This window comes from Ochotona princeps, chromosome 3 (assembly GCF_030435755.1).
Source record: "Ochotona princeps isolate mOchPri1 chromosome 3, mOchPri1.hap1, whole genome shotgun sequence".
In the NCBI taxonomy this organism is placed as follows: Eukaryota; Metazoa; Chordata; class Mammalia; order Lagomorpha; family Ochotonidae; genus Ochotona; species Ochotona princeps.
In genome coordinates, this window is record NC_080834.1 from 85,717,766 (window position 1) to 85,739,122 (window position 21,357).

The following is a 21,357-nucleotide window of genomic DNA, read 5'->3' on the forward strand; positions in this document are numbered from 1 at the left end:
GACTCAGGGCATTTAAGCAGGGAGCTGGATGGGACAGTGGTGCATTCAGGACATGAACCAGCATCCATAGGGATACCAGCACTTTCAGGCAGAGGATTAGCCTGCTGTCACCATCCTCCCCCCCATGTCTTTTACAAAGTAGGATACAGTGACCCTGTATTTTAATATCTGTGAGGATTTTTCATTCTTTAAAAAAAAATGCATTTAGCTTCATTTTATTTGAAAGAAGGGAGGAAGGAGAGAGATCTTCCATCTTCTGGATCATTCCCCAGATGCCTGAAAAAGCTGGGCCCCAGGCCAGGCAGAAGCCAGGAGCCCAGAATTCCCACGGGTGGCAGGGACCCAAGTACTTAAGCTATAATTTGCTGCTTCCCAGGGTGCACGGTATCGTTACCGAAGCTGGGTAAGAAGTGGAGGAGGCGGGACTCAAACCCACGCACTCTGATATGGGATGCAGACATCCCAGGCAGTGACTTAACAGCTGTGTCACACATCTGCCCCTGTTTTTTCTCTTTAGCACCTGTACACCAAGGATTTAGGTAAGAAGCTTTAGCATCTTAACTCAGGCATTGTTGCTTCAGGATTTTTATGCAACAGTTCATTTCTCTCTCCTCTCTCTCTCCCCTCCCCCACCTACTCCTGTCAGAAGACCCTACTCTTGTAACATCAATCTCTTATTAAACATTATCTCTTGCCTATAAAAAAATAAGGCTTTTTTGTTTGCTTGTTTGTTTGTTTACTTAAGTTGTATGGACCTTTTTATGGTAACGTACAGAAAAAAAATATTTTTTTTGGATAGGGAATCATGCTTTGCCAAGCATTTTGGCATTGATTTATTTGCTTATTTGATTCTTACAACACATTGGCTAGCCCGACAGGATGATTGTAAGTGACTTGCCCAGGGTCACGCGGCTTGGCTCCCACCCTGGTCCCCCAAACCACTGCTCAACCTCACCTGGGAAGAGATAAGGCAGCTGGAAAGCAGCGGCAAAGACCGCTCAGCTGCCGAGGACAGCACACTACGCACGCGCAGATCCTGGAAGGTGGGCGGGGAGAAAGGGGGATTAAACACCGGACTGGACTGTCCGCTAAAGCGCAGGCGCGCTTCCTGGACTGAAGGTTAAAGTGAAGCGGGCAAGCGCCCAGAGCTGCGCAGGCGTAGTTGTGCGCCAGTCGCCAAGATGGCGTTTCCCAAATATAATCCGTCGGGCCTAGCTAGTTTGCCGTCTACCCTCAATCCGGCGGAATACGACATATCTCCGGAAGCCCGGCAGGCGCAAGCGGAGCGGTTGGCCATAAGAGCCCGGCTTAAACGGGAATACTTGCTTCAGTACAACAACCCCAATCGCCGAGGGCTCATCGTGAGTCGGGGGCCTTCCGGGCGGGAATGGCGAGGGCTGGAGCCCGACTGGCTGAGGGGGACCAGGTTCGGGGTGACCCCAGCCCCCCAGCAACATCCCAGGGGCGGCCCCTAGTCCAGGCGCAGACCGCGAGCCCTTAGGACCGTGGTCAGGGCGCACTGCGGCCCGGAGGGCGGGCTCCGAGGTCCCCCGAGGCTGGGTGTGAGTCCTGCCTTGGTCTCCTCATTCACCTGGCTGACCTTGAGAAGCTTAGTTGGCGCTTCCGAGCTTCCGTTTCCCTGTCTGAAAAACTAGCATTATATAGTTATTCTTCTCCTAAGAGCTATGAAAGTGAGGCACGCGATTGGACCAGCACAGTGCCTAGTTTGTACAGGTGTTCAATATAGTGATTTTCCAGTCTCTGTTTATAAAATAAGCCTGCAGTTTGTTGAAGCTTTGGCCTTTGGAGTCTAATTCCATAGCACCACATTCTGGCAAACTGTGACTTTGGGCAGTTTACCTAACTCTGGATCCGGTGGAAGTGATGTGTATTCTTCAGGGAATTGTGAGGTTACATGAGATCATTTGTTAACGTTCCCAAGCACCTTCCGTATGCCCTGTAAACTGGTAGGTACTATTTCTTAACAAATGAATATGTCTTTTTTTTAAAAAGGCTTCCCAACAGTTGCATTGTTTCTCTCTAGGAAGTTTTGAATTCAAGTTGTGAGGGTTGAAAGAGGAAGGCAAAATCCTCTCTGTTAATTCATTCAGTGTCACCACTCATCAAAGAACTTGGCTGCAGCCTCACCCCATTGTACAGATGAGGAGACAACATAGAAAGGACAGGTGGTTCGTTCAGAGATACCCATTTAGCAAGTGATAGAAAAGGATATCCCGTCTGTGGTCTGTGTAGCCGGCAGCATCCACTGTGAACTAGGTGGCTGAACTGTCTCCATCCAGAACCTGTTCACTTGGGAAGATAGAAACACATTAATTATGCATGTACCCACGTAGTAGAATCTAGGAAATAAGAATACATAAAAACAATAAGGCCCCGTTATACCTGAGGTCTAAACTCCAGAGCTTCCATTTTCCAGGGAAAGTTTCAGCTTTTCTCTAATGTAAAAAAAAAAAAAAATAGAGATAATAGTACATGCTTCTTTGGGGCTTCTGTGAATTAAATGAATGCATGACAGAATCATTTATTAATGCATTTGATTGATTAGTCAGTAACTGCCAAGGATCTCTTTTGGGCCTGTGAGATGCTGAGGTAACAATGGAGAACAAATTCCCTGTCCTCTGGGGCTTCCTTTCAGCTGGGGAGACAAGTAGTAATAATCTAAATCATTTAACATGTCAGTGATAAGTAACATGAAAAAGGCCATCCATCACCTGCAATGCTGCCATCCCATAGAGATGCCAGTTCCAGTCACAGCCATTCCACTTCCCATCCAGCTCCCTGCTAATGTGCCTGGGAAAGCATGGAGAATGGCCCTAGTCCTTGGACTCCTGCACCCACATGGGAGACATGGAAGAAGCATCTGGCTTTGGCCTGGCCCAGCCTTGACCTTTGGAGCCATTTGTGGATTAAAGCAACAGATGGAAGGTCTCTCTCTATCTCTTTCTCTCTGTCTCCTTCCTCCTCTTTCTCCATCTTCCCTCTCTCTGTATAACTCTGCCTTTCAAATAAATAAAATAAATCTCTGGGAGAAAAAAAATTGTAAGGGGAAAGAGATCTGACAGGTTACTGGCAGATACATGTGTATATGTAGCAGGGAGGATGAGCTGTTGCAATTTCAAATAGGCCCAGGGAAGATGAGAGTTGACTAAAGATCTGTAAGAAGTGAGTGAGTTAGCCGTGTACTCTCTGGAAAAGTAGAATTCTAGTTAGAGGGGACAGCAAGTGCGGAGCCCCTGAGGCAGGAGTGTGTCTGGTTACTTAAGAAATACACTAAAGAGACCACTGTGGCTGATCTGGAGAAGGTGCCGGCTGAACTGGAAGCAAGGTGGTCGGGTCCCTGAAGTAAATCCCACCGGGCCTTACATGTCATTGTAAGAACTTCTGCAAAGTAGAGAGCACATAATCTGGACTTGGAGTGCAACACACTCTCTTACTGTATGGTTGAGAATGGCTGTGGGGAATAGGGCAGGAGTGGGGAGACCTGTTGAAGGGGGCAACACTGTCTAATTGGATGTTGGCTACCGGAAGGTGGCAGTGAAGATGATGAGAAGTGGTCATTTTGAGGTATGTATTGAAAGTAAAGCCAACCAGGTTTGCTAGCAGATGAAATGTGGTTTGTGACATAAAGGAAAGAACCCTAGATGCCTTCAAGGTTGTTGACTGAAGCAGTTGGAAAAATTAAGTTGCTTTTTAACCAAGATGAAGAAGACTGTGAGTGGATCAGGTCTGGAAGTGCAGCAGAGTATAGGGAGACCCGTCTGGGGGAGGTGACAGCTGAGACGTCTCTTAGACAGTTGCAACAGTGTTAGTGGGTAGTTGGATATTATATATGGAGCTCCAGGGCTAGAAGTATAAGTTTGCCAGTTGTTAGCCTGTAGATATTCGCAGTCGTGTCTAGACAGCCTTGTCTAGGTAGTGAATTAGAGAAGAAAGATTAATAGGCTTAAGGTCCAATCGGAGTGAGCAGAGAAAAAGAGCAAAAGAGCAAGAGCGGATGGCCAGAGAGGAGGAAAACCAAGTGAAGACATTTTCAGAGGAAATGTTCATCGTGTCCAGTGGATGTTGAGTGGTGTCACAGTGGGTGTTTGGAGCCTCTGTTAGTGTTCTGGGCTCAATGAACCATTGTCAAAGGGCTGTTAGGAATTTACCAAGCAAAGGTCTTATTGCTAGAAAATTGATCTTGCAGGTACAGGCAGACTAAGAAGTCTGTCTTGGGCAGCGAGTCAAATACATCCTGAGCAGAAGGGACAGATAAAAGAATGAATGCATTTAATCCTTTCAGGTACGGAATGCAAACATCCCCTCAGAACTTACATCTTACGTTGTATCTTCCCTTCTTTACCATTTCTGTTTGCAATACAAGCATAATACAGACAGTTCTACAAGACCCCATTGAGCTTGCTTTCATTTGAATGTGAGATGCTAATTTTACTAGTTGATCAAGCAGCAGTGTCAGCAGGGGTTGTGTGAAGTAAAGGCCCACAGCCTTGAGTTTAGCACACTGGAAGAAGGGGTGTGTCCACCGTAAGGTGTCTGTCCCTTTGAGCTCTGGCTAATGACCTCAGGGCAAATTTGTTGGCATTCTCTTTGGCTAGGCATAGGACTGTGGAAGGCCCAACTTAAATTATGTTCATGTTACCAAGCATGATTTCTTGGTATTAGTTAGAACCTTAAATATTCATGTCACATATTGAAGTCTTCGCTTGATCTTAGCCAAGAGGCCGAGAAGGGATACATATTGAAGTCTTAACACTGATTTTATTTGCTTATTTTTATCCCTCAGTTAATTGGAGAGAAGAGTTTTGTAAAACCATTGGAGGATTTAGCTAATTAACTTTAATTATGTGTTTGGGGTAGATTTGCTATTCTTAGATAGTTATTTGAGTATTAATAAAACATACAAGTGCTTTTTATTAACCAAAATCTAATTTTCTTTAGCAACAACTTGGACCTTTCTAAAATCTTTTAATGGTGTAAAGTATGCTAATTAAAAAATTTGAGGGCCCGGTGGCTAAAGTTCTCGCCTTGAACCCGCTGGGATCCCATATAGGCGCCGGTTCTAATCCTGGCAGCTCCACTTCCCATCCAGCTCCCTGCCTGTGGCCTGGGAAAGCAGTCAAGGACAGCCCAATGCTTTGGGACACTGCACCCGTGTGGGAGACCTGGAAGAGGTTCCTGCTTCCTGGCTTCAGATCGGCACAGCACCAGTCGTTGGGGCTCACTTGGGGAGTGAATCATCGGACAGAAGATCTTCCTCTCTGTCTCTCCTCCTCTCTGTATATCTGACTTTGTAATAAAAATCAACAAATCTTTTTAAAAAATTTGAAGGGCAGGGGGACAGAGAAAAAGTGATTTTCATCTGCTGCTTACGCCCTAAATGACTTAGCCAACAAGGTTGAGCCAGGCCGAAGCCAGGAACTCCACCAGATCCTCTGTGTGGGTGACAGAAGCCCAAGTACTTGGACCATCTTTCACTGCTTTCCCACACTCATAAGTAGCGAACTGGGTCAGAAGCAGAGTGGTGGGGATTCAAACTGGTGCTCCAATGTGGGATGCCAGCAATGTAGACAGCAGTGTAACAGCAATGTTGCACCACAGCTTTGGCCTCAGAACATGTTAATTTTGCTTAAAACATGTCGGCCAAGTCAGTTTAAAAGCTTAGTTCAGAGTTAATCTGTGGTGACCACTTTTAATCTGACAGATAGTTTATATGTAGGCATTAAGAACCAGTTTAGGAGATTGTTAGAAAAAGTTTCTGGAAACAAAATACAAAGCTTGGTGAAACAATCATGATCTGCCTGTCTTCATCAGGAGTGCTGTGTGGTTCTGATGGACAGGCTTCATGAAAATCAGTGAGCCAGAAAGCAACCAGAGAAGGGTGGGTAAAATGATAAAGGAGAAAAAGTAGTGTCTGTGGTAGAAAAGATTCATAGATAAACAGAAAGCTGAAGGGTGACATAAAAATCTTAAACTTCTAGATAGGATTTGAGCAGATGCATCTGTTTCTCAGAAAATACTAGAAATGCTAGAACCATCCTGATACTGCTTAGGAGTATTTAAGATTTACTCTAAATACTGAAGAGAACAGAAGGCGCCCCCTGTGTTGCTTCACAAAAGTCCTTGTGAATGTGTTTCTCAATGTGGCTCTTAAATTCTGTAACTTTCTGTTAATTTCAGGAAGATCCTGCCTTAATTCGTTGGACATACGCGAGATCAGCAAACATCTATCCAAATTTCAGGCCCACTCCCAAGAACTCACTCTTAGGAGCTCTGCTTGGAATTGGGCCCCTGTATTTCTGGTATTATGTTTTCAAGACGGACAGGGTGAGTGTTGGGACTAGTTGTCTCCCGTTCAGGTGACAGGTCCCCTGGGGAGGTGCTCATTTAGTGTTTTGTTAGCATAGATTGCCTACCTGCCCCCGACCTGTCTCTTTATTTTTTTGTGGCCAGAGTTAAAAATAGGTTTCAGTTTTAAACTTGGTTTTTACTGCTTTGTGGTATCAACTGATATAGAAACATACTTTGTTAAAAACTCCTGGTAGCCTCTGGTCTGACCAATTTCATGTAATGACTGCTTTTGAATTTAAAGTAATTAAGTGATCAGTTTAAGTGTTTAAGACTTAAACTTAAGCTCATGAATTCCCCTAGTATAGGTTTTAGATAGTGTAAGGAAATTATCCTGGGATTATTAAGCAAAGGAATACCAAAACAACTTGAAAAAGTTAATTTTTTCCTCGTTAAATGGGCAGAAAATAAGGTTTTTAAAATTCTGATTAACCTTTAGATGTTATCTTTGTGTACTTTTAAATTTGTTTTCTTAGTTCCTTTGTTTTGAAACGAGATGATACTTGGTTTAATGGATCAGCTACCAATAGAATATGTAAATTACCGAGTGTGTTCCCCCTGTGTGGGAATTCTGGCTAAGTGGGTCATATCCTTGCTCCAAGAGAAGCGGAGGCAGCCTGAGAAGGGATCCTGCTGTCAGAAGCCTGGATGTATGATGATCAAAAAGCCGTGCTGGTGGTTTGACAGCAGGCCACTTCCTGGTGCTGGACCCCCAGCGGCTGCAGCCCCAGGCCTTCACCCCTCTCCCCTGTCCTTTCAGCACTCCTGTTAGAGCTCAGGTGTTTTGATGAGCTGCTAAGTTAATTGCCTCACAGATAAAATCACTAAAAGTGGGGGTGATGGTTTTGAATAGGAGCACTTTCTCACTTTCTTGCTGACATTTCCCTGGGCAATGGATTTGCAGTTCGTCTTGGGAGTGGTTTATTCTGTTTTTAGAATTGTACAGTGGATTGTGCCAGAATGCATTCTTTCTTAATTCCTTTTTTGTTTTTGTTTAATATGTTATACAGGATAAGAAAGAAAAACTTATCCAGGAGGGAAAATTGGATCGAACATTTAGCATCTCATACTAAATCCAGCAATGATGACTATATGTATTCTTTCTGAAATAAATCCTATATTAATCATTAGTTCGCCGGTTTCAGAGTTTTTATTGTGTTGCATTCCAGACCCTATGGAATTGTACCATAAAATGAAAAAAAAAATGTTTCAACTAAAAAAAATACTAAAATAATTACAGTTTTGTCATTTAGTTGTGAAAATCTAAAAAAATACTTGTAGGATCTTACGATTACTGTTCTTACCACTAGATTAGACAGTAGGGATAATAACCAACTTGTCAGGTAATGTCTTACAAGTACATATTTCAAATAAATTTAAATGCATTCTTCACAAGAGATTCCATGTATATTTTCATATACTGTTCACTAACACTTAAGAATTAAAACAAGTATGTTAGTCTGATGAAATGAGGAAAGCTCTCATTCATATAAAATATGGAAAAATACTGAAGTAAAAACATCCCATATTATTTTTGTAAGTTTATTCATTTATGTGATCATCCTGTATGAAAGATGAGGTACCTCACAGAATGATCTCTGTAAAAAATATTGTTGGTTCATCAGAGGCAACTGATATCTACAGCTAATTTGTAATTAGATGGTATTTTAATAGGACAGTTAGCAGTTAATGAAGTTGTTGAGAGGATTATAATTGTGATTCCTTTAAATTCCTAATCTGAATATAGCATGGAAATAATTCACAAGCAAAATATGTGGAAACTAAAAAATTGGGAATAATTTTTTAAAATGACTGATCTTGGAAGCAGCATCTTGCTGGGAGGAATCCTAACATTTGGTGATGTTTTGCAAGCCAGTTGTGTGTGTCTAAGAGCTCACCAAAGCATGCTATATTTAGTCATGAGAAAATGCTAGAAGAAGCTGATTTGTATCATTTCTTTTTCTGACCATTTGTGCTGGAAGTCTCCATGATAGTTATAGGCTCATAGCATCTTTACTGATACATACATACTTCATGAAAATAAATACCCTGGGACATACTGAGACCCAGTGTCCTTAGACATAAGCATGATGCAGAGGGATGCGGGCATGAGGCACCCTGGAGGCACAAGAAGATTCAGGTTATTACACTGTTGTGGGATTCTTGTCATCACGCTCCAGCTCCTACAATGCTAGAATATTCCAGGCAGTGAAGAAGAACACTAGCTAGCAGCTGTAGTATCACTTAGCAGAAAAGTATGAACAGAAACAGCACAGGAAGGAGCAGAGAGCCACAGCAGGGACAGCAGAGAGGTGGCTCAAGGTCTTGTGGGTAAAACCTCTCACTTTGGGAGGCCATGGCCAAGACTGCTAACTGCCAGCCTGTGCATTGTTGCCTGTCCTGCATGTCTACACATTTTACTATTCATTACTTTAGCTGAACGATAAGACTTATTAACATCCTAAGGACAGAGACGCATAAGTACCCCCTGGGAATCACTGCACTCAAGATGGTTGTGAACAGCTGCAGGACGAAGTAGAATCCTTGTTTTCCAAGGATTCACAATCTATTGAAGAAGCATATGAGTGTTAGCTAAGACCTAGGTATTGTGTTATATTGAAAATACAGTGGAAAATAAGACATTAACTTGGTGGCCATGCTTAAAGAGCACATCCTCTGACACTGTTTATTGAAAAATTATTTGCTGGGCCCAGCACAATATGGCTCAATGGCTAGGTCCTCACCTTGCAAGCTCCAGGATGCCCTATGTGCACTGGTTCCTGTCCTGGCTGCTTCACTTCCCATCTAGCTCTCTGCTTATGACCTGGGAAGTCAGCAGAGGATGGCCCAAAGCCTTGGACCCTCTGCGGGAGACCCGGAAGACGCTCCTGGCTTCAGATCAGCTCAGCTCCGGCCATCGTGGCCACTGGATGGAGGATCGTTTCTGTCTTTTCCATGGATCTCATCTGCCTTTGCAATGAAAATGAATAAATCATTAACAATTATTTGCTTATTTTGTGTCTTTTATTAAATACCAATGTCCTTGTCTGGTCTCCAGCCCCGACAGTAAATGCAGCAAGACAGTAATGAAAGTGTGAGGGATTCAGCAAAGAGTTAATACAGTGGGCAAGCTGATAAGGAAATCATTCTGTCTGAGGAACTTGGAGAGTTGGCGTTTGGTCTACACTGAAGACAAAGCTGGCAGGACAAACAGGAGCATGGAAAGGCAAGGTGTGTGTCAGATGTGGACAGGTTGGAAATGTAGAGATGGGAACAGAGGTATAATGGCTAACAGCACAGGTTTTGGCAGGTGAATTTGGGCTAGAATCATTGATCAGATTTAGCAATTGGATTAGGAGGCTTCTTAATCTCTTTGGAAAGCAAGGGAGAGACTGCTTCCATTCACTTCACTCCAAATGCCTTCAGTGGCTTCAGGTACTCAAACTGGATCTACATGAATGGTAGGGATCCAAGCACTTGAGCTATCGCCTGCTTGCCACATCAACACTGGGTTTCTGTTTCCTCATTTGTAGTATGAAGACAGTAATGCCCATTCACACATAGGCTCATGAAGGTGAAAATGAAATAAACTGCCCAATGAAATACAGCTACCCCATGCCGCGTAGCTCAGTCTTAAAACATCAGGGTGACAAAGACATAAAAAAATCCAGTGCTATAGATGAACAGTATGCTCTAAAGAGCTTATTTATATGAGTATATTGATTTTCACTTGCAAATCCTGATAGTTACCAAGACCTTAATTTTCAAAGATCAAAACTGTAGTTATTCTAGCATTATCAGGCCTTTGATATAACAATCATACATGGGCATTCTAACTGAAAATTCAGAAGTAGGCCTATCCTTCACCCCGTCATGGTGCAATAGCACCCTAGATTCTTACAATCAGGGTTACTTTGATGGATGAACGTGTTTATTGTTTTCCAGGTGTAAGAATCTGGGGAGGAGAGATGGGATCTGGCATTGTAGTGTAGCAGGTTAATCTACCTGCAACAGTGGCATTCTATGTGGGTGTCAGATCAAGTTCTAGATGTTCCACTTCCAATCCAGCTCTATGCTAATGGCCTGGGAAGACAGCAGAGGATGGCACAAGTCTTCAGGTCCCTGTACCCATGTGGGAGACCCAGATAAAGCTCTTGTCTCCCAGCTTTGGACTACCCCATCTCTGGCTATTGAGGTCATTTGAGATGTGAACCAGCAAATGGGGGAAAAAAATACCCAGAGGACCAGCAGATAGTCATATTTGTAAATTACTGGTTTTTCCTTGTAAAAGTGGTCTTACCTGGGAATCCTCATCCAGAAGAACCTGGATTAGCAGAGAGGGGAAGCGGCATCCCATGTGTGAGCCACTGTAATGGTGCAAGAGCAATCCTGATTCCCTCTTGTGGTTCTCACACTCACAAATTAACTCCTGTGGCCAACACCATGTTCATGACCGCCAGGTCATTGCTTGTACTGCATGGTGAGCCCTATGCCCACCCTCTGTTGAGTGTTATCCCCATGCTGGTGTCTTCACTAAGCCCTTGGCAAGCTTACCTGTTTTCAGTTGTGCCCTGCAGCATGTGGATCAGTGTTTCAGATGTTGTGTGCAGAGTGATGGGCAGCTCTGAATGGGCACTTGATCTCACAGTGGATGCTCAGCTGTTTTTGAAATGGTGAATTGTCTGGGCCAGCATTGTGGTACAATAGGTTAAGATATCACCTTCAATGCTGGCATCCAAGTTTGAGTTGTGGTTGCTATGCTTCCAATCCAGCTCCCTACTACTGTGCATTGGAAAGCACAATATGGCATGAAAACTTGGACTCCTTGCCATCCACACAGGAGACTTGAGTGGAGTCCAGGTTCTTGGCCTCAGCCTGGCCCAGCCTCAGCTGTTGGGGGTAGTTTGGAGAGTGAACCACTGGATGGGAGATCTTTCTGTTTTTTTCTTTCTCTTTGTAATTTTGCCTTTCAAATAAATAAGTAATTTCACATTTTTAAAAGGCAAGCATAAGCCTTGCTTTTGCCCCTTCAGAATCTGTGCTGTCCTATTGTCAGGGTCCTTCAAGAGACTCCAAGCAGCATTCTTCTCTACCAGGAATGTCCTGTATTAACACTGTTGTGTTGAGTGACCTAGCAACCTGCTGCTGAATCCTTTCTGGTGTTCATTCAAAACTGCTGTCTACAAATCCCTACATGAATGGGTCAGAGCAGCGCTCCCAAATGGAGCAGCATGCTGTGCTTTTGTTTTGTTTTGTTGTCCTTAGTAGTAGAGGGTGTAGAGTAGAGCCATTTGCCCTTGACTGGAGGGGCTGTCTGGCACGCGAAAGTCTACAAACATCACTGATAAGGCGGGCTCCTAAACCTTGGTGGAGGTAGTCTCCCCATTTCTGGAATCCCCTGCTGGGGAACTGAAGTTCCATGTGATGGAACGGTCACCATTGAAGGTGAATCACTGTGTGTGTATCCCAAACATTTCTCATTGGACAGACTTCTGGCATAAACTAAATAAATTTAAAAGTTCTCCATGCCTTTGTTTCCTAAGTATATTCTTCTAGTATTGTATACTGAGTTATTATAAAGTGACAATGTCAATGTTTACTACTATTTTTAAAATTATGATCAAAAGTTTCAATCAACATTTTATATACTGCTGAGATTTAGCATTGTGCCTGTATTTTTGTTCATGTATATTTGTTATTTGCTTTTTCAAACTTACTATTCATTTAAACTGATACAACATGTCTATTTTCAGTGAATATAGGCTTAAAGGAGATGAAATATAAATCCTTATTCAAACAAGTATCTACCATTGATTGTTATTCTAGTATAGACTCCTAAGTATAAATGCACAGTATTTTCTTGGTGCCTAAATGTTAAAAGAAAGCAGTTATACAGAGAAAGTCTTGGTTAGTAAATCTTTTTTAAAGCACTTTTTAATGTTGAGAATTATTGAGCAGTGTGATCTTGAAAATTTAATCAACTTCAAAAGATATATATGAGTTTTTTTGGTCAGTCAGGAACGATGTCCCAAAACACACTGAAGAGTATTCTCATGAGGACACCATTGCCACGTCATCTGAACACCAAATGCCATCTTCTATCTGTCTGATGCCACTAGCCCTGGGCGCTGGGCACAAGAAATTCACACTGATACTGCTAAGCATTCAAAAATGATAAGTGTGTAATGAAGAAAGCAACCAGGAGCTAATTCATAAGGCTTGTATCCCATAAGGAGTGCAACCTTCGGCCAGTTGCAGGGAGAGCCCTTGAAGGCTCTCATCAGCACTAAGCTGATGGGGTTTGCATTCTTGCAGCATCACTGTAGCTCCTGCATAGAGGATGATCACAGGGCGTGGGAGGCTACAGGGTGATTGCAGGCTGCTGCTGATTCTCAAGCAGACCTGGTTTTCAGTGTTGAGACAGCCCTCAACACAGAACAAATCAACCCCTGACAATCCAGGGATGACTCACCTGGATGTGAACTTGTTGAAAGCTCTGACAGTCTAAATATATTATCTCTATTAGTTCCCCTTTGCTCATGTGTGAGGAGCCAGTTTTCTGAATAACTCCTTATCCTTGGATGACATCCCTTCTCCTTCTTTCGAATAATTGTGTTTTCCTCTCATGTCTTTCCATGAGGGAAAAAGATCAGATGCATGTTCCGGCTAAAATCCCATCGAGTCCAGTCCATGATCTGTTTTCATGGCACAGTTCCTCTCTGAGCTTTGAGGGGAAATGCAGAGCACTTGCTGCATTTTTCAGGATCATTGATGGAGTGTGTGATGATATTAGAGGTCTGTATGAGCAGTTATCTCCATTAAGTGCTGTGCCTGAAAAACACAGGCAGCACTTAAAAATAACTGAAAACATAATTCCATGGATACATGAAAAGATGCTGGGTGTTCAACATTTCCACCACCACTTCCTATCTTTGCATTAAAAGAAAGTAGTTTTATTGTATTCTATTTTTCTTTTTAGAAGACCCATTTGTATCTATAACTTTGATTAATACTTTTATTTCCCCCTGGATGCCTTGCGTATGATTGTTTTTCTGGCTCAGAAAGATTTATTCTATTGACACTGTGTCCTGGAGAGATACAGAACAGTGTCTTCTTGGAGACATTCGGTTTTGCATTATCAAGAAAGTACAGCGTGCCTTCATCTCACAGCCAAGCTTCAGGATTCAAAGGAACAAAGGAAGTTCAACACATGACAGCTGACATCAGACCTCTGAGTTTCCCCGGAGATGGATGGCTGGTGGAACATCTGAGATTTTGGAGCAAATCTGGCATACAGTTTAAGTTCAGTTTTCCCCATAATCACAAGAAGTATCAACTTTGGGCCAAATGCAATGGCTCAATTGGCTAATCCTCTCCCTTCAATTGCCAGCATCCTACGTGGGCACTAGTTCATGTCACAGTTGCTCCAATTCCTATCCAACAAGCCCAAAGACTCGGGACCCTGCACCTGCATAGAAGACCTGGAAGAAGTTCCAGCTGTTGCAGCCATTTGGGAAGTGAACCAGTGGATACAAGAATGTCTCTCTGTCTCTCCTTCTCTCTGTAAGCATGCCTTTGCAAAAAAAAAAAAATCGTCTGTCACCAAATGCATTGACGTAATTCATCCCTGGAGGAATCCAGAATCTGAGCAAAGGAGAAAACTAATCCAGGTGATTCCAGAACTCAACAAGAGGGAAAGGGGGAAGGGGAAAAGGAACTTCTGTGGAAACTGCACAGCTAAATACTTTAAGGAAAGTTTACAATGTATGTGTCACATTAAAAACATAGTTTTCTAAAGAGGACCTTATTCATTTTTGATATAATGGAGAAAGCATCAATAGTATTATTTGGGTGGCTTTATTGGAGGATAGATAGAGATGGGATTAGTCAGTTACTCTGAAGTTATCTTCTATAGGCTGGCAAGGCAACTTCTCTCCAAATTCACTTTCTGCAGAAATGGAGTGGCCCAGAAGTGATCTTGTCCTTTTAGGATGTTTGGGAGGCGGTGCCAAACAGGTGCAGGAGTGTTAAGTTGGTATTATTCTGCTGATATTGAGTTGATTGATTTTCTGGAGATGCTGAGGCTGCTTCCTATTGAATTCTTACAGGACATTAGCCTGTAGACTTCTTCCACATTGATCAAATACTTATTGAGGCCCTGCCATTTGCTAGTATGAAGCAGGCAACAGTTCCTTAGAGAAACTCGTAGTGGAGAAAAACAATTACAGCGGCTGACATTTATTAAACTCTGACTTATGTTCCAGCCTCTAAGCTAAAGCAAGGGCTTTGCACTTCTCCCCAGATAGCACCAAACAGCTCTTTCATATAGGGTTTAATGTCCTCATTATATAGACGAGATTTAGAGGGATATAACATTCGCCAAATTCATGGACATAATAAAAGCCAAAGCAAGACTTAGATCTGGGCAGTCTGACTCCGGAGAACATATTTTTAATCATTCCTGGAGTGATCAAGACTGATGCAGGAAGAAGTTGGATGCTAGGAAAGGACACCTAGTCCAGTCTGGAGAGGTGAAGCAACAGTAGCTTAGAGAACAGGATCTTCCACAAGCATGGTTAGGTTTTCCTGTACATCCACAGACTTCTAGAATGTTAGAGCTTAAAGGCTCAGTCTTACAGGATCTGCTTGTCCACAGCCCACTTCTGTGGTAGAGATTTGGACTAGTGAAGCGCCATGTGCAATTAACAAACAAGCGCTACTGATGCAGGGATTAGGATTCAGGGCTGATCGGAACGCTGTTCTCCTGCCCTCTTCACCTACTTGTAATTAGTGTGAGTCTCTCAGGGGTTAAAAGCAATTGCTAGAAGGGCTTCCTGATTCACACATACAGAAACCATTTCAGCAGGGAAAGATCTGGGGAGGAATCAGGCATTTGAATCATTTTGTGTGTAGAACAAGTATTGGCAGATTTGCCTTGGAGGTATTTAAACTCAGTGTCTCCTCTATTTTTCTTGCTGAAATGCCTCAAGAAGGCTTCGGGGGCAGGTACTCATGCCCACACCTTCTCGCTCTCTCTTTTCAGTAGAAGCTTGATTTATTCAGCGGGCTGATGGGGTTGCCTTTATCTCAGGGAGAGTAGGTAGAACTCTGGTCAGAGAGCAAATCAGGATTAGCAGGGATTGATAGAAGGGTGGCTACATGGTCCAGTTCTGTCCATGAGACCTAAGGAGATGTCTACATGGAAGGCTTTCTTTTCCCCCCTTTAAATAATGTATTTTATTTATTTTAAAGGCAGGATTCACACACACACACACACACACACACACACAGAGAGAGAGAGAGAGAGAGAGAGAGAGAGAGAGAGAGAGAGAGAGAGACAGAGAGACAGAGAGACAGAGAGACAGAAAGAGAGGGACAGAGGTCTGCAACCCACTGTTTCACTCCTCAAATGACCACAATGGCCCAGGCCACATCAAAGCCAGGATCCTGGTACTCCATTTCATTTCCCACTTGGGTAGTAGGAACCCAAGCACTTGGCTATCTTCTGTTGCTTTCCCAGCACCAATAGCAGAGGCTAGATCAGAGCTGGAATAGCTGGGACCTGAACCAGTACCAATACGGGATACTTACATTGCAGAGGGGTGACTTAACCCACTGCACCATGATGCCAGACCCAAGGTTTCCTTTCCTGAATAAAAAAGACAACAATTTCCAGGAGAAGCTTTCTGTTCATTTGCTTATTTCCTACCTGTGCTTTGACCTGGGATACAGATGTGAGGGCTGAAAAGGAAAATAATATTGGTGAGCAGGAGATTAGAAAGAACTTGAATCCAGAGCAGCTTCATGCTATCATTCCAATTCCAGGCTCCTTTCATGAGCTCAAAGCCCTAGTACTTAAGCTCACACTAGACTTTCTGATTTAGTTGGATACACTGCTAATGGACACATATCCTTTTATTAAGAGAAGTGCTATCATAACATGTACCTGTCTTCAGATTTTAATGTTATTCAAAGAATTCAAAACAAAATTTTGCTCTCATTCATGAACAGTACTACTCCATTTGTTCAATTTCTCATTCATGAATTGTATAGAATTGCATACACTTGATGTTTGCAAGATGTCCCTTGCAAAATAATGCTGTAGTGGTTTGTGAAGAAGCTTTTGATGTAATTTTAGATTTTAAAAGCCTGGATGAGGTTAATTAGCGCCTCCAGGGCTCTGATGATTAGGAAGGAGTCCTCTAGGAAAGCTCTGTGGACTTTTGCGTGGGAACAGCTTTTACCAAAGGCACTTTAGAGACTGTCTTTACTTTTGCCTCAGTTAATCTGCTAATATAGATTGTTGAGCTCTCAGATTAAACTTTAAGATGGTCTTTTGCTCTCAGAGCTAAAGGTGATAAAAAGGAGGAAATGCCTTTACATTTTCCATGTCCTGGATCTCTTCCTCTTCAGCTAGAGGCTAATTTACTAAGGGAAAAAGAACTCAATATACTCATTCTGGTATGTCCCACAGTATGTGGCACTACAGCTTTCCCGAAGAATTAATAAGTGTTCACTGAGTAACAAACTATAACATTAATAATAGCTAATGTTAGGTTGGGTTCACTATGTGATGAAAACTATGTGGGCGGCATCTATGCTTATCTTAGTTAACTCACAAAATTCCTGTGAAGTCTTTCAGATGAAGAAAGTAAGGCTGAAGAAACTTAAATCTCTTGCATAAGGTTATTTTGCTATAAAAGTACTGTTGGAACTCCAGAGTCAGTTCTCTTAATTGTTATTCTTTCTAAAATCTGAAATTCCTGCATAATGACTCTTACACATTCTATTAATTATAATAAAAATAAATGGATCAAGATCAAAATGCCCTTAAAGTCCCACCCTACATAACAGCTCCCAGAATTACAGTGTACACAATGTGAGAGGAGCCACCGAAAGCAAGTAGAACACGTACTATTCTTACCTTCCTAACTCAGCACTCTCATGCTGTGAGAGAGGCGAGGCATTTCCATTCTACAACTGAAAAGGCGGAAACTCCAGAAGGTTAAGGACCTTGCCCAGGGTCATACAACCAGGGAGTCAGAGATTCTGGATTTGAACCCAGCTGGCTGCCTCTAGCATCTGTGCTCTTAGTCATACCTCGATGTGGCCTCACAGGAGCCTAGATTCTGAATGAACTTCACCTTTTGTGATTCAGTTCTACACACTGATTGCATCAATCTGAAGTATAGCTGATCATTAAATGTAACAAAGGAGTTTAGCTTTCAGCATTAAAAATTAAAAAAATACAATACATGTCATCACTCAAGTCACTTGTTTTCATTTTACTAGTAAATATCATTCCAGAAGGAGATATTTTATTTCAGACCTGTGATAGCTCTTTCAAAACAGGCTGGAAAATCAGAGTACAGAAACTGCTCATAAATGGTTACATTCACGTATAGTTTCTGTTGGTCTCTTCCTCCCTCAGTTCTCTGTGCCTTTCTTGGGCTCTTGGGCACCTTTGCAGGGTCTGTGTTTTCTTTTTAAAAGCATTCTTACTTACTTATTTCGGTTTATCTGAAAGATGGAAAGAAAAACCTAGAGCTGGGGAGAGATAGAGAGATCTTTCATGTTCTAGTTCACTGTCCAAATATCCACAACAGCTGAGGCTTCGCAGGGCTTGAAGTCAGGTGTGCGGCACACAGTATGAGTTTCCCAGATGGGTGGCAGGGACCCAACCGTCTGATTCCCTGGGCTCTCATTGGCAAGAAGTTGGAAGGAAACATGGAGCTTGAATACTTTTGCTCTGCCAAGACCAACTAGATACAGAGAGACAGGTATAGATTGAATAAAAGTTGCGGGGGATGGCACAGGACTGGTGCAGTGGCTTAACAGGCTAATCTTCCACTAGTGGTGCTGGCATCCCATGTGGGCCTCCCAACTGCTCCACTTCCCATCCAGCTCTCTGCTAATGGTCTGGGAAAGCAGCAGAAAAAGTCTCAAGTGCTTGGGCCCCTGGACCCACATGGAAGATCTGCAAAGAAGCTCCAGGCTCCTGACTTTGGATCAGTTCAGCCCCAGCCTTTGTGGGAATTTGGAGAATGAACCAGTGGATGGAATATTCCTTCTCTCTCCCCTCATCTCTCTCTCTCTCTCTCTCTCTCTATATATATATATGTTTATTTATTTATTCAAAAGCTAGGCAGTGGGCAGGGGGAGAAGAACCTGTCTACAAAAGGGAGAGGAGCCCTATTAGGCTCTTCCCATCAGTTTTTATTATCTTAGGTTATTACGTTTCTCTACTGACATGGCAGTGATCCAAAGTCACATCCCCATTCCCCCTGTTAACCTGCCTCAGGGACTGCCAGGAGGTCACTGTGTGCTTGAGGGAGGAGGAGACCAGGAGTCCTCACTGAGCACACAAGCTCTGTGAGCCTTTATCTCAGAAGAACCTCTGTGGTGGAGGGCTTCTGCCTTCCACTAGACTGCCACTTTGCACGGAGAACGCCCTAGCAGAGACTAAGTTCGGAACTGTCTCATCCTTCTCTGACTTTTGATGGCTGTCTACCCTGAACAGTCTCCAGCATCACTTAGTAAAGGATGCAGGCATCTGCAGGGCTGTCTGAACCTCTGCCAGGACCCAGTGCAATAGCTTAGTGGCCAAATCCTTGTCTTGCATGCACTGTGATCCAATCAGGGTGCTGTTTCATGACCTAGCAGCTCCACTTCCCATCCAATTCTCTGCTTATGGACTGTGAGAACAATGGAGGACAGTCTAAACCTTGGGACCCTGTACCCTTGTGGGAGATACAAGAGAAGTTCCTGGCTTTTGATCAGCTCAGCTCTGGCCATTGTGGCCACTTGGGGAGTGAACCAGTGGATGGAAGATCTTTCTCTCCGTTTCTCCTTCTCTCTGAAAATCTGCTTTTCCAATAAAAACAGATAAATCTTAAAAGACAAAACAAAACAAAACAAAACAAAACCTCTGCCAAACACCAGCCTGGACTGTGCGTGCCCCTTCCTACCACACTGCTCTGTAGATTGTCCTCCTGAGTAAGCTCTCTGTTCACTCTGGCCTGTCCCGTGCTTTCTGGAAAGTTGTGAAGACATTAAAAAAAAAAAAATCTAATGCATGTGGACACTATGTCAGGTGCTTCTAATTTAGTTGATGGGTGGCAGGTGCTGAGCCCTGGGATTTCAGGAAGCAGCTAGGAGACCTGACGGGCAGCTGACCTTGAGAACAGCTGTGGTTCTCCCCTGGGCACCCCGACAAGCACTACCTGCTAGTGCTTTGTGGGGATGCAAGGTAAAGGAGACTGTCCATGCATTGTGGAGAGAGAGAGAGAGAGAGAGAGAGAGAGAGAGAGAGAGAGAGAGAGAGAGAGAGAGAAAATATCTTCCATTGGATGGTTCACTGTCTAAATGGTCACAACAGCTTGAGCTGGGCTAGTCCAATGCCAGGAGCCAGGTGCTTTCTCCAGTCTCCCATGTGGGTGTGGCGACCAAAAGACCTGAGCCATCCTTTGCTTTTTTTCCAGGCCATAAACAGGGAACTAGATCAAAAGTGGAGCAGCCAGAACATGAAGTGCTGCCCACATGGGATGTTAGTGCCACCTGCAGAGGACTAGCCTAGTACACAATGGAATGTTTATCAGTGTCCCTAGCTTTTCTGATTGGATGCTGATAGCACCTGTTTCAGTCGTGACCCTCTCTAAGCTGTGCTGTACGTTTGGGGAGGGGGAAGGAAGGGGATACATGTACCTCTGGGTGCGGTACCTGTTCAGAGCTGTTGCTGGTAGCCTGGGCCATGAGTGAAATCTCTCAGAAAGAAGAACAAGCTGAATGATTGCTATGGCACCTGCTAGAGCACCTTTCTGTAACAGCAAAGCCCTCCTGTCCTTGGGGGTAACCTAACCAGGGTACTGTCTGTTCTTTAAAGTTTTCTGTTTGGAAGTGAAGAGATGATCTGATTCTCGGGGAGCATGGCAGAAGGCAGCCTCTCAGAGAATAGGCAATGAAGGAAATGATACAAATCTTCCTAGCTGATCTGAGGCACAACAGAAGGAAACTAAATCTTTTTTTAATTAGCATGAACAGCATGGCCTGAATGAAATACTGTTGCTAGCTGAGGAGTTGCTGCCAAGAGTGGGTAGATGAAGTGCAAAGGCTTGGGTGCTCAGTGGCTGGGAAGCAGGGTGTTGCATCAGTCTAGGAAGGCTTTGCCACGGAGCTGATGAGAGCAGGAGCTCAAAAGGGGAGCGCAATGAGCTGAGTGTAGGAGCGGAAGGTTAGCATGAGCTCACACAGGGAAGGCTGGATTGTGAATAAAATAATTTAGTGGCTGCCTTAGTTTAGGGTTGAGAGAAGAGTAAGTACCAGAGGCCAGTGGGGGAATTGAGCGGGAAGAACGAAGCAGCAAACAAGGGGGTTAGGTGGATGGTGTGAGCATTATGCAGATCTTGCCACTGGGGGCGCCGGTGCAGAATCCCTGGGGAGTTGCAGGGAGCCAAAGTGGAACACAAGCCCCCAAGAATGGAATGAGAGAGCAGCGGTTTCTGTGCTTGACTTCTCTTGGGTCACTGGTTGAGGGCTACAGCCAGGGTCTATTCATTCCTCTGTACTTGTGCTGAGTTCTGAGTTTTGGCTCCAGGTGGAGAGCTGTAGTTGAAAGCAATGGGTAATGGGGTATAAGTAGGCTGGGGCATCTTCTGCTACAGTGGTCAATGTTAAACCTCATTTAAAGGTATTAACTGCTTTGCTAGTTAATAATGTTTAATTTTTAGCAGATGTTAAAAGGTTCCGAAACACTGGGAGGCATGCGAGTGTCAGTCACACTCAAAGATGTCTTTACCTTATTATTATTATTTTAAAATGTATTTCAAAGGCAGAGTTATAAAGAAGGAAGGGAGAGGCAGAGACAGAGGACTGAGAAAGAGAGAGAGAATCTTCCACCCTCTGGTTCACTCTCAAATAACTGCAATAGCTAGGGTTGGGCTGGTCCGAAGCTGGGAGCCAGGAGCTTCTTTGGGTCTCCCACATGGGTGCAGG

At 43.6% G+C, this 21,357-nt stretch overlaps 1 protein-coding gene across 1 annotated transcript; it reads left to right on the forward strand.

Moving 5' to 3' along the window:
- The first annotated feature begins 1,116 nt into the window (after positions 1 to 1,116).
- On the forward strand, positions 1,117 to 7,522 carry NDUFB4 (NADH:ubiquinone oxidoreductase subunit B4). Its single transcript, XM_004577870.3, has 3 exons — positions 1,117 to 1,361; positions 6,199 to 6,345; positions 7,377 to 7,522. The coding sequence occupies exons 1-3, from the start codon at positions 1,182 to 1,184 to the stop codon at positions 7,437 to 7,439; spliced, it is 390 nt and encodes a 129-aa protein (XP_004577927.1). The 5' UTR covers positions 1,117 to 1,181; the 3' UTR covers positions 7,440 to 7,522.
- The last annotated feature ends 13,835 nt before the right edge of the window (positions 7,523 to 21,357 follow it).